A 13,888-nucleotide genomic window follows, 5' to 3' on the forward strand; every position below is an offset into this window, starting at 1 on the left:
AGGGTCTCCGTTCATAATGCGCCACATATTTTCAATGGGGGGCAGGTTTGGACTGCAGGCAGGCCAGTCTAGTACCCGCACTCTTTTACTATGAAGCCACGCTGTTGTAACACGTGCAGAATGTGGCTTGGCATTGTCTTGCTGAAATAAGCAGGGACATCCCTGAAAAAGACGTTGCTTGGATGGCAGCATGTGTTGCTCCAAAACCTGAATGTACCTTTCAGCATTGATGTTGCCATTACAGATGTGTAAGTTGCCCATGCCATGGGCACTAACACACCCCCATACCATCACAGATGCTGGCTTTTGAACTTTGCGCTGGTAACAATCTGGATGGTCTTTTTCCTCTTTTGTTCAGAGGACACAACGTCCATGATTTCCAAAAACAATTTGAAATGTGGACTCATCAGACCACAGCACACTTTTCCACTTTGCATCTGTCCATTTCAAATGAGCTTGGGCCCAGAGAAGGTGGCGGCATTTCTGGAGGTTGTTGATGTATGGCTTTTGCTTTGCATGGTAGAGTTTTAACTTGCACTTGTAGATGTAACGACGAACTGTGTTAACTGACAATGGTTTTCTGAAGTGTTCCTGAGCCCACGCGGTAAAATCCTTTACACAATGATGTAATGCAGTGCCGGCTGAGGGATCGAAGGTCACGGGAATTCACTCTTGGTTTTTGGCCTTGCCGCTTATGTGTAGAAAGTTATCCAGATTCTCTGAATCATCTGATTATATTATGGACTGTAGATGATAGAATCCCTTAATTCCTTGCAATTGAACATTGAGAAACATTGTTCTTAAACTGTTGGACTGTTTTTTCACGCAGTTGTTCAGAATGTGGTGATCCTTGCCCCATCTTTGCTTATGAACGGCTGAGCCTTTTGGGGATGTTCCTTTTATACCCAATCATGACACTCGCCTGTTTCCAATTAACCTGTTCACCTGTGGAATGTTCCCAACAGGTGTTCTTTGAGCATTCATCAAGAACATTCATCAACTTTCCCACTCTTTTGTTGCCCTTTTTTGATACGTGTTGCAGTTTGAACATTAAATATCTTGTGTTTGTGGTATATTCAATTGAATCTACAGGTGCTGGCCATATAATTAAAATATCATGAAAAAGTTGATTTATTTCAGTAATTCCATTAAAAAAGTGAAACTTGTATATTATATTCATTCATTCCACACAGACTGATATATTTCAAATGTTTATTTCTTTTAATTTTGACGATTATAACGGACAACTAATGAAAATCCCAAATTCAGTATCTCAGAAAATTAGAATATTGTGAAAATGTTGAGTATTGAAGACACCTGGTGTCACACTCTGATCAGCTAATTAACTCAAAACACTTGCAAAGGCCTTTAACTGGTCTCTCAGTCTAGTTCTGTTGGCTACACAATCATGGGGAAGACTGCTGACTTGACGTCTTGCCTGGGCTAAAGACAAAATGGACTGGACTGCTGCTGAGTGGTCCAAAGTTATGTTCTCTGATGAAAGTAAATTTTGCATTTCCTTTGGAAATCAACTTCCCCGAGTCTGGAGGAAGAGAGGAGAGGCACGGAATCCACGTTGCTTGAGGTCCAGTTAAAGTTTCCACAGTCAGTGATGGTTTGGGGACCAACATCTGCTGGTGTTGGTCCACTGTGTTTTCTGTCGTCCAAGGTCAACACAGCCATCTACCAGGAAGTTGTAGAGCACTTTATGGAGATGCAGATTTCATTTTCCAACAGGACCTGGCACTTGCACACAGTGCCAAAGCTACCAGTACCTGGTCTAAGGACCATGGTATCCCTGTTCTTTATTGGCCGGCAAACTCGCCTGACCTTAGCCTCATAGAAAATCTATGGGGTGTTGTGAAGAGGAAGATGCGACACACCAGACTCAATGATGCAGAAGAGCTGAAGGCCACTATCAGAGCAACCTGGGCTCTCATACCACCTGAGCAGTACTACAGACTGATCGACTCCATGCCATGCCACATTGCTGCAGTAATTCAGGCAAAAGGAGCCCCAACTACATATTGAGTTCTGTACATACTCATGCTTTTCATGTTCGTACTGTTCAGTTGGCCATCATTTCAAATCCTTTTTTGTGTTGGTCATAAGTAATATTCTAATTTTCTGAGATACTGAATTTGGGATTTTCATTAGTTGTCAGTTATATCATCAAAATTAACAGAAATAAACATTTGAAATATATTAGTCTGTGTGTAATGAATGAATATAATATATGTTTCACTTTTGAATCGAATTACTGAAATAAATCAACTTTTTCATGATATTCTAATTATGCAAATCTGTTCAGATCTAAACGAGTGCATCTGAATGAAAATAAGGAACAGCTTAGGGCTTGCTTTGATTGGACAAATTGGGACACCTTCTATGAGGGTTCATTAGACGACAGGAGCACAGTTATTAATGACTGTATTAATTTCTGTGTGCAGTTAGTGGTTCCAACTAAAGAAATTAAACTGTACCCAAATAATAAATCATATGTGTCAAAGGACATCAAAGAAATTATAAATGTGAGGAACTTGGCTTTTAAAAGGAAAGACAAAGGAACACTGAAACAGACTGAAAAAGAGATAAGAATCAAATTAAGAGAAGCAAAGTCCAGGCACAGGCAAGATTTAGAGAACACTTTTAAAAGCAAAAACTCCAAACAGGGTATGGGACAATATGAAGACAATGACAGGAATGACCTCTTCTAATAACGCTATCATTGTCGAAAATGAGTACAAATTTGCTAATGATCTAAACACATTCTATTCTAGATTTGAATCACCTGATACTTCTCAGAAATGCGACAGAATTCTTGCAAATATTCACCCTGGCTTGGACAGGTTTGAAATCAATGTTGATGAGGTGAGGAAAACTTTTAAAACAACAAACATTAAAAAAGCTGAAGGGCCTGACAAGAGCAGCCCCTATCTGTTAAAAAAAACTTTGCAACAGAACTAGCTCTGGCCTGGCAACCAGTCTTTCAGTTGTGTGGAAAACTGCTCATGTCAAACCAATACCTAAGATCCCAAATGCCAAGGAAAGCAAGGATTTTAGGCCCATCGTGCTAACGTCAGTGACTATGAAGGCTCTCCAGAGAATCTTGATAAAACATTTAAAAAGTTCAGTCAGCAGCAAACTGGACCCGTTCCAAAACTGGTTGTGGTACTGAGGATGCTGTTGCTGTCCTCATCCACATTATCACAAAGCACCTTGATAAGTCAAATAATTATGTAAGAGCTCTTTTTTTAGATTTCTCATCAGCCTTTAATACTATTAAACCAGACATCTTGATCTTCAAACTGTCACAGCATGGAGTTAATCCATATCTGATTCAATGGTACGCATCCTTCCTCACAAAAAGAGTCCAACTGGTTAAATTGAACAACACACTCTCTTGTGCCATCACGACCTCTGTCGGTGCCCCCCAGGGCTGTGTTAGTTCAGCCCTGCTTTTCAACTTATATACTGACGACTGTCGTGCAACATCCAGTAATTGGTACGTCATCAAATATTCAGACGATACTGTATTGCTGACACTGCTGTCAAACACAGACAGTCCTGAGCTGCACCAACAGGGGGTTGAAAAGATCGTGATGTGGAGCAAAAACAACGCTCTGCAAATAAACACCAAAAAAACAGAGGAGGTGGTTTTCTGTACAAAAACTGTAACAGTAGCACCCACCATCATAAACGAGAGTGTAAAACAGGCAGAGTCATTTAAATATCTGGCTGTGATGATTGACTGTTTATTGTCATGGAAACATCACATAGACTTTGTAGAAGGACCAAACAAAGAATCTATTTTCTTCGTCGTCTGCGGTCTTTTTGGGCCTCTCATCAGGTGTTGTTGCTGTTTTTCACTTCCATCATCCTCAGTGTTCTGCAGTATTGTAACGCTGTGTGGTTCAGCTGTCTGTCCGTCACTGCTAAATCTGGGCTTAGACAACTGCTTAAAATCTGCTCTAAGATAGTGGGACAGTCTCTGGATGGTCAGTATGAAGCCGCATATCACAACAACATGATGCGGTTAGCAAAGAACATCGCCTCTGACCCCAGCCATGTCCTAAACTCTGAATATGTGCTCTTACCATCAGGGCGACGCTACTGTGTGCCACGCTATAACAAAGTCAGGCTTAAGAACTCATTTATACATCAGTCCATCTTGAAACTAAATGAGGAGCTTAGTTCCTAGAGTCAGAGTGTGAAGGCAAATGGATGATTGTTTATTGTTGTTTTCTTTGTGTGATGTAATTGTTTTAATGTATGATGTCTATTGTTCTTATGTTATACGGAGCTGCTGAACATGTGAAACAAATTTCAGATCCCATGATCTGACAATAAAGTTCATATCTATCTATCTATCTATCTATCTATCTATCTATCTATCTATCTATCTATCTATCTATCTATCTATCTATCTATCTATCTATCTATCTACTTTACTTTACTTTACTTTACTTTACTTTACTTTACTTTACTAAATGTCGTTAAATGTTTCTAAACTCCACCATATTTGTAAAACATTATATTTGGCCTTACCTTAGCCTAGTTGTCCTCCTCATTTCCTCTCTTTACTCAAGAGTTTGACAGCAGACTTTATTCATTTCACTTGCTCAGTAAGACTCAGCACGTCTTTCTCATTCAGATCCTCTTGCTTCTTCTATAGTGTTTGGCATCCAACTTAATGCTGCATTACTTCTGACTTCTGCTCGGAAGTGTGAATCACATTACCTTATTTAGATCAGTATACAGGAATAACTTGTCCCACTTTTAGGTAGTTACATCTTAAGACCATATATGATTATGTGTTTTTTTTTTTTTTCTACATAAATTGCTTTGAAATATAAGTTGCAGGACGAGATAAACAAGTTAACAAAAAAGAAAAGTGGGGGACAAAAAGTAATGTAAATATGTCCCCATCAAGAGTCCAGTTGCCAAAGGTTAGTAGATCACTCAAAATCTTTCTTTTTTTTTTTTTTTTTGTTTTGAAAAAGGCAACATTTCCTTAGTAAACCTATATGTAGCATCTCATTTTTGTTTTATTTAAAACTAGCTGAGTTACCCTTTCTACGCACAGGTAATAGAGATGAATTTTAGACATGTCATTGTATGTTTCATGTCACTTTAGTGACATGAAATCTCAATTGTTATGATTTTGGTGTGACATGTCCTTTAAGGTGTAGTAAGTTGCATTGCATTGTGTGTATACTATCGTCATTAATTTTCATAGAGCAGTTTGTGACATTCATGAGACTCAAGTGAATGATGATAAAAGGTGACAGCATGTCATATCACTGCAACGCTCTGGCAGCCATACACAGCAGGTACATTTTCAATGAAAAAATGCTTGCATTAACTCACACACGCTGTGCGCTGGCTCGTTCAGATTGTAATTGTGCATCTTAGCCAGCCGCTACTACGTAGCAAGTAAAGTGTGATGCTTGCTTCCTGACCTGAGTGGCATGTGAACTGTGGAAATAAGGGATCCAGTGTTCTGGTCTTGATACAGTATATAAGGCTGACTGTGTGTGTGTGTGTTCACGCATGTACACTTTTAACCTAAGGGCCCCAGTTACCTCCCCCTTGGTGCCCCCAGTCACCATAGCAAGTTTGGTGTTGATTGCTTAATAATTGTGGCTGTGCATAGCGGAGCAGGTCATGATCAAGGCTGACCGTGTGTGTGTGTGTGTGTGTGTGTGTGTGTGTGTGTGTGTGTGTGTGTGTGTGTGTGTGTCAGTAGTGGGCACAGCTAACCAAAAAGTTGGCTTCAATAACCATTAATCCACTAACTGAAAAGTTAACTTTTATAAAGCTAAACCGATAAACCAAAGGTAGTTACAAACAACAGTGAGACAGGGCTTCTGTCTACGATCAGCCTTCTCTCAGAACCTGGTGATCAGAGAGAAAGGAAGGGAAGAGAGAAAAAAGATAATTTATTTTCACAGCCATACAGCAGTGCAGTTTTGACTTTTTTAAAATTTTTAAACAAATTTTGGACAGATTATCCACTTCTGTCATTTTTACAAGGTGAAAATATCAGCTCTGTGTGTGTGTGTGTGTTCGTGCATGTAAACTTTCAACCTAAGGGCCCCAGTGACCTCCCCATTGGTGCCCCCATCACCACAGCAAGTTTTGAGGCGATTGCTTAATTACTGTGGCTGTGTGTAGCGAACACGCACACATGGTCAGCTTTCTACATTAGATGAACTATATGAGCGTGAAAACAAACACATGAGAGCTTAGCCTGAGTTACTGATGTGAACGTCATCCACCACCATCTTAGGTCCGTCTGGCTCTAGTCAAGGTTCTGCATCATACTTCATGTCCTCCCAGTGTTATTTTTTTTCCTCTGCCCATCAACACCATGTTTTCTTTTCTTCATCTGCTTTATGTCCCAGTTTGGTTGGTCACAATGTCATGTTGAAGCTGTAGGTCTTGGTGTAGCGCTTGGTGCTCAACTTCTCCATGACCTTCTGCTGCTCCATGTCTTTTTTTTTGTACTTTACTTTTTGTTTTTCATTGTTGAAAGAGTTTCGAAAAAAGCCATTTAACTGAGGGTTGTGGTGAATGTACTGCGGTCGGCTTAAGTCCCTGTTTCTGTCTTCCCAGCATGCCTCCCTGTCAGTCAGCCGCTCAGAGAAGAGCACCGGATGGTCAAGCCGCTCACTTGGTGCTCGATGTCGTAACTCCATCGCCTTGTGTTCCGATGAGCAGCCACACATTGGAAACTACAGACTGCTCAAAACTATTGGCAAGGGCAACTTTGCCAAGGTCAAGCTGGCACGGCACATCCTGACTGGCAGAGAGGTGAGTTAAATACTTAAATACATGTTAGATAGGAGTATTACTGCAGTTTAGAGAGTACTGTTGAGTACTTTAATTTGGCTAACCACAGCTTTGAAAATCAGCTGCAAATTGATGAACATAATTTGGCAGCATCCTTGATATTTATAGCACTGATGCCAGACACAGTCAGGCCGTCGATTTAGTGCTCACCTAAGGCCATTTTTCTTTTTCTTCACACAAATAATATTTTAGTATAGAAGGCCCATAAATATAAAATTTATCTGTTATAATTATCTGTTATAATGAAAAGTTATTGATCTTTTTTTGGAGAACACTGTACTCATACATTTTGACTGTTGCTGATTCTGCACACATATTTAGAGCATACAGTGTTTTCACAGCAAGATTCTTTACTAGACCTTCAATGCTTTCATACTATTTCTATACAATAACACCATCAGTCATGCTGTGCATTGGAGATGCATGTATAGCAGATATAAATTAAAACAATATAAAATTTAATTAAATACCTCAAGAGGGGTTCCACATGCAGCCCGCAGGAACTTCAACATGTTATCTTATCTTTGATCTGAAAATCGTAAGTTCTGGATACGATTGACTAAACCTCTATATTCAGCTGGACACAAGACAACACAGCCTGCGTAATATTTACACGTTTGAGAACATGGGTAATGATTTATATTTCTGTTCCTGAGATGATATGTTGATGATGAGTTGTGAAACGTAAGAGAAATTAAAGAAAGAAATATAACACTAAATATAGACATTAATAGGAATAAACCTGGTTGGAATTTAGCAGTGAATTTTGAGTTCACAAATTATTGTTATTATCATTCTCATCACTCATCTTCAACCACTTATCCGGGATTGGGTCGCGGGGGCAACAGCTCCAGCAGGGGACCTCAGACTTCCCTTTCCTGGGCCTCATTGACCACCTCTCAGTGGGGGATCCCGAGGCGTTTCCAGGCCAGTGTGGAGATATAATCTCTCCACCAGTGATGTGCGGTGAGGTTGGTGGCTGGTGAGGCACTGACTTCATCACAATCAGATTTACAAACATATGAACACCACAGATTCACCGTTTGACACAAAAAGCACATCTAATTAAAAAAATGTTATTATGGACTTAAAAGTATATAAAAGTATATATATATTCATTGGTGCATTTATTTTATTTATTTATTTATTTGACTTCTGTGTTTGGTTGCTTGATCTTGACATCTTCTTTTCTTGTTATGAATTGTTGCAGTCCTGTGCTGTTCTATCAGAATGTTTGAGGTTGTTGGACGCTGATGGAGTTGTGATTTACTGGATTAACTCTGTTGTACTGTCACCTGGTTCTGAATGTGTTTTCTGTTGTCCTCACAGGTCGCAATAAAGATAATCGATAAAACGCAGCTCAACCCGACCAGCCTGCAGAAGGTCAGTGAGGATCTGCTCTTTGTGTACACACTGTTTTTGTGTCAGGATGCTTTGTGTGTCATTGTTTCACATCCTTCCAAATTAAAACTGAAAATCTGTTCACTCTGCTTATCGTCATTATTGATCTTAAAGTGTTACTTCACTGATGGCCTCGGTAAATACCACATTCATGCAGGCAAGAAAGTTTTCTGTCGTTGTGATCAGTATTTACTCCTTGCAATTAATTTTTAAATTCTGCTTTCATGCAGCGTTACAGGACAAGTTTGAACATGCCCAGCTGTTAAACAGTTTCTCGGATACTCACTCGACTGAAAACCATCGAAAGCCGCCTGAATTTTATGAATGGTTATCAACACGGAGGTGTTTCTCTGTGGCGCCGGGCCATGAGCAGCTGCCTGCCGACGCGCGAATCTGTCCGCACGTCTTTCATTACAAAATCTCCTTTAACAGTGGAATGTCCAGATAAACTGCTGATCCCGACCTCTTCTGAAACTTCTCTGTTCTCTCACGACGTTCTGGGCCAACAGAGGCTTAATTTTTAAAGTTGGCTGACGACGGCAGCTCGGAGCGTAGCGCGCCCTCCGGCTCCGTGGGTTGTCCTTAAAACGAAAGTAACACTCCATAATCTCTCATCAGCCCTTAAAATTTTCACCGAAAACCAGCTGAATTTCTCGAATGGTGTCCACTCGGATGTGCCTTACAGTTTCTGAAAAAATTTTGATCAAGCAAAGCAGCAGTCTCTGAGCCATTCCTAAACAATGAAAAAATAGACAGGAGAGGTGGACCACTCCTCACTCAAAGCCTGCCCACAGGCGAATGACGCAACCGACAGGTGTGAAAAAACTCACGCATGCGCACGAGGGTTCAAGCTTGTCTGATGTAATCGCACGTGATTCAAATCCATATAGTTTTTAAAAAAAATAAAAAGGTCGGTTTCTTTTCTAATAGACCACGTATCTGCTGCCAGGGGGAAACAAGGGTCTCGTACACACACAGCGAGCGTTGCAGCACACACACATTCTAGCTCCAAATTTACACTCTCTCAAAGTTAAGAAAAAAAAAATTGAAATCTAGCCACAAAACACAAAATGGGTAAAATGCTGAACATGCCAGACTCCCCAATGTGTTATGGATTCATTTCCAAATGTGAACTTCACGTGATCAAAGAAGCGCGTGTGCGTGACATCGCTCTCGATTGTGGCATGTAAAATAACGTCCATGAACTCCTGGAAATAATTTATTGTGACTTTTTCCAATGTAACAAATCCATCTTTGTGTCCAGGCAGTCTATTTAAAACAGTCAAATGTCCCGCGTCCATGTCCACAGCTTCAGTAAACCAGCATCCACACAAACAGTGCGTAACCAAACTTTAGGCTTCAAAATCCGACACTCTGAAAAAGTTAAGAGTTTTGGGCTGAACGTGTCATCTCCTCTCTGTAAATCTGAGCCATCACTTTCGAATGGCAGCTCAGAAGCTTCATTTTTGGATGAAGCAGGTTAGTTTCCCTCTGTCATTCAGTCATTGGGATGTTTCTGTTTTGCTAATAAGGATGTCACGCACTGAAAAATGCCGAGAATTGCCGAGTGAAATGTTTACCAGAAATGCACCTGCTAATGCTCAGAGTGAGAGGAATAAAATACATCAGAGATCACTAATTATTAGCAAATGTATGCAGAGACACTTACAATCATGAGTGCTTTTATGTTTATGTCCTTTAACTAAAGTGACTTGAATGACATGGCTAAAATTCTTCTGTTACCCGTGTGTAAAACGGGTAACCCAGCTAGTATTATCATTATCATTATTGTTGACTTTATATGAGGATATTCTGTATCTCCAGTCTGCAAGTGTTTTGGTTCATTGTCATGCTGAAGACCCAGCCACGACCCATCTTCAATGCTCTTACTGAGGGAAAGAGGTTGTTTACCAAAATCTTGCAATACATGACCCCATCCATCCTCCCTTCAATGTGGTTCAGTCGTCCTGTCCCCCCAAAAATGATGTTTCCACCCCCATGCGTCATGGTTGGGACGGTGTTCTTGAGGTTGTTCTCATCCTCCAAACACGGCGAGTGGATTTGATACCAAAATGCTCTACTTTTGGTCTCATCTGACCACATGACCTTCTCACATGCCTCCTCTGGATCATCCAGGTGGTCACTGGTGAACTTCAGCCAGACCTGGACATGTGCTGGCTTGAGCAGAGGGACCTTGCTGCCTTGCAGGATTTTAAACAATGACGGCGTAGTGTGTTACTAATGTAATCCTTGCAGCTGTGGCCCCTGCTGTCTCCGGGTCATTGACCAGGTCCTCCCGTGTAGTTCTGGGCTTTCTCAGAATCATCCTTACCCCAAGAGGCGGGATCTTGCATGGGGCCCCAGACCGAGGAAGATTGTCGGTTAATTTCAATTTATTTAATTTATATTGCACCAAATCACAACAAAGCTGCCTCAAGGCACTTCACACAAGTAAGCTTTAACCTTAACAACCTTCAGAGCAAGCACACAGGGGACAGTGGTAAGGAAAAACGCCCTCTGATGATTCGCGGAAGAAACCTCAAGCAGACCAGACTCAAAGGGATGACTGTCTGCTTCGGCCATGCTACCGACACACGAGACAGTACAAATATACATGAAATTTTGGGAGTCCATGTTGGTGTCCAGGATGGGAGGCTAGCTGGGGAGGGGAGGGGTTTGGCTCCACAGATTCCATCTATTTCATGACCATTACAGAAGAAGACACCCACTCCCACTTCTGGATGGAGCCGCACCTCGGACAGAGAGAAAAAAAACAGAATCAAGCTGCAGAAAGACAACAAATATGGTATAATTTGTCAGCATTAAGCAACAAGAAAAACAGAAGAAATACTAAGATGATTGCCGGCCACTAGACCTAAGCTTCAGTAAAAGACCCAGACTTTCGATAAAGTTCAGGCCCCGACCTATTCTTTTTGCTAATAAAATGAATTTAAAAGGATACGAAGCATAGTACCATACCATGCCAGTATGCTAGCCATACAAAAGGGAAAATAAGTGCGTCTTAAGTCTAGACTTGAGTCTATACAGAATCTGAGTGTTTTATTGGTGCAGGGAGATCATTCCACAGAACAGGGGCACGATAAGAGAAAGCTCTGTGACCCGCAGACTTTTTATTCACCTTAGGGACACAAACTAGCCCTGCAACCTGAGAATGCGGAGCCCGGCCAGTACGTAGGGTTTAATTAGGTCTGCTAAGTAGGGAGGTTCTAGTCCGTGAATAATTTTATAGGTTCTTAACAGAACCTTAAAATCTGATCTCACAGGGACAGGAAGGCAGTGAAGAGATGCCAAAATGGTTGTAATGTGGTCAAACTTTCTGCTTCCTGTCAAGAGTCTGGCAGCAGCATTTTTGAACCAATTGGAGAGCCCTTATGCTGGACTCGATCTTAGGGCTGCATTTGATACATGGATCATTATATTCTACTCGATAGGCTGGAGAATCATTTTAGGACAACTTGGTCTCGCGGCAAGTCGTGATTCAGCAGCACGAAATATACATCAATCTATTGGTTTGTGATATTGTGACGAAAAGTGCCTCATTTTCGTCACAGCAGCACGAATTCATTCTAATTCATTCCATGATGGCTGCACGAAATTAAGCGCGCGGGGGGGGGGGGGGGGGTTATGGTTAGGGTAGGGAGAATGAGTAGGGTTAGGTTATGGTTAAGGTTAGGGTTGGGGATAGGAGTAGGGTTGGTAATAGTGAGTTAAAAAAATCCGTCACGAAAATTTTACTTATTTCGTGGCGGGAGCACGAAAAAAGAAACCTAAGACTGGGCTGTTTAGGATTACTGGGAGTGCCCTTGCATGGTTGACATCATACCTGACCAGTCATTGTCACTGTGTTTTGTACAATAACACTACCTCTAACCTTACTGACATGAAATGTGGGGTTCCACAGCATTCCGTCTTAAGCCCCCTGTTTTTCTCCCTTTATATAGCACCCCTTGGGCACATATTGCGGCGTTTTGGGATTACCTTTCATTGCTATGCTGATGATACTCAGTTATACATGCCGATAACGGCTGATAATCTCCCCCACATAAAATACTTAAAAGATTGCCTTGCATCAGTGAGAAGCTGGATGTCTAGCAATTTCCTGCTTTTAAACTCTGATAAGACTGAAATGATGGTTCTTGGTCCAGTGAGACATCGGCATCGATTGACCAGCTAATGCTTAGGCTAGGCTTGTGTGTCCTACATCACACTGACAAAGTGAGGAACCTTTGGGTAATTTTTGATCCTGCATTGTTCTTTGACCTCCACATTAGAGATATTATGAGGACTACTTTCTTCCACCTGCGAAGTATAGCGAAGATTCATTCCATCTTGTCTATCTTGTCTCATCATCTGGCTGATGATGAGACCCTGATTCATGCATTTGTTTCTTCTAGATTGGACTACTGCAATGTTCGATTTTATGGTTTACCGCAGTCAATTCAATCTCAATTTCAATTTATTTCATTTATATAGCGTCATATCACAACAAAGTTGCCTCATGGTGCTTCACACAAGTAAGGTCTAAAACCCCTTTTGCAAGCACACAGGTGACAGTGATGATTTTGTCCCTGGTGTCCTTAGACATTCCAACAACATAAAATGATAAAGACAAGGAGACTGTCAGCAGTCTGGGACATCTGACACACCAGGCTGCATGAATTTTCCTCAGCCAAGACAGGGAGGTCATCTGCCATGTTGCCCAGTTTGTTCTCAACCAGGATGTGTGAGCACACTCGTGGGTCTGATGCTTTCGTCCTTTTGAAAGACCATCATGCATTTCAGAAGGTCCACAAAGTCACTATCCTCCTTCTGTGACATGCTTGTTGCCATCATCTGCTGAAGAAAGAAGTCACAAAAACATGTCAAGTGACCAAATGAAATGTTGTGATGCAGTCAGATGTTGGAGTTATGAATTTGTTTAAGGTTGCTGATGGAATAACTTAGAGGTCATTAGTGAGTGCTTACCTGCTTGATGTCATCCAGAGACCTTAACATCACGTCTCTGGTGTTGTGGAACTTGTGTTCATACTGAATTTTAACCATTGCAGGCTCCTGCAAAGAGTCAGCTTTTGAGTTAGCTCTCAGAAGAAATGTGGATGCATATAGGTAGGTGACGGCCTCCTGTTAAACTAGTGGTTGATTTCTGGTCCTAACAAAGAATGTTATGCAAAAAAATATTCTTATTGGACATGTTTTAGGCTTTTAATCAGCCATTTTGGTTTCTTTTTGTACGTGACCCACCTGAAGATCAATTTAGGCCCTTTCAGATTCAAAGTAAAGTTACGAATGGTTAAAGTGGTTCTTTGGCACTGACACTATATTAGCAGGAGCTATTTAAAGGCTCTATAGTCAGGAGAAAGTTTCCCATTTCCCAGTGATGTCCTGGTGCACAAACAGTGAGGAAATATGATGTCATGCTTTTAGACCATGGTAAGGGCCCCTTCACACATAGTACGAATAGGAATCAGGAATAGCAATAGGAGTAGGAATCAGGATGAATCTCGGTGAAACAGCCCGAATGAGCGAACCACGAAAACATTGAGCTGACGTCAGGAGGGACCCACGGTCGGGCAGGCGTGAATGATCCCGCTGCGACGGGAACACAGTGCGA

The 13,888-nt window shown here is 41.3% G+C and overlaps 1 protein-coding gene across 6 annotated transcripts in view; it reads left to right on the forward strand.

Annotated features, from left to right (window-relative positions):
• mark4 (microtubule affinity regulating kinase 4) overlaps nt 1-13,888 on the forward strand; it is a 162,900-nt gene that overhangs the window by 60,708 nt on the left and 88,304 nt on the right. For all 6 annotated transcript variants that reach the window (XR_004560205.1, XR_004560206.1, XR_004560207.1 and 3 more), the window contains exons 2-3: nt 6,619-6,816; nt 8,185-8,238. Coding sequence is in view for 3 of the 6 variants with exons in the window: in XM_034168664.1 (XP_034024555.1) it covers nt 6,619-6,816; nt 8,185-8,238 (252 nt within the window). In the remaining 3 variants the exon portion in view is untranslated. The remainder of the gene's footprint in view (nt 1-6,618; nt 6,817-8,184; nt 8,239-13,888) is intronic.

Source organism: Thalassophryne amazonica, chromosome 4, assembly GCF_902500255.1.
Source record: "Thalassophryne amazonica chromosome 4, fThaAma1.1, whole genome shotgun sequence".
NCBI classification, from domain to species: Eukaryota; Metazoa; Chordata; class Actinopteri; order Batrachoidiformes; family Batrachoididae; genus Thalassophryne; species Thalassophryne amazonica.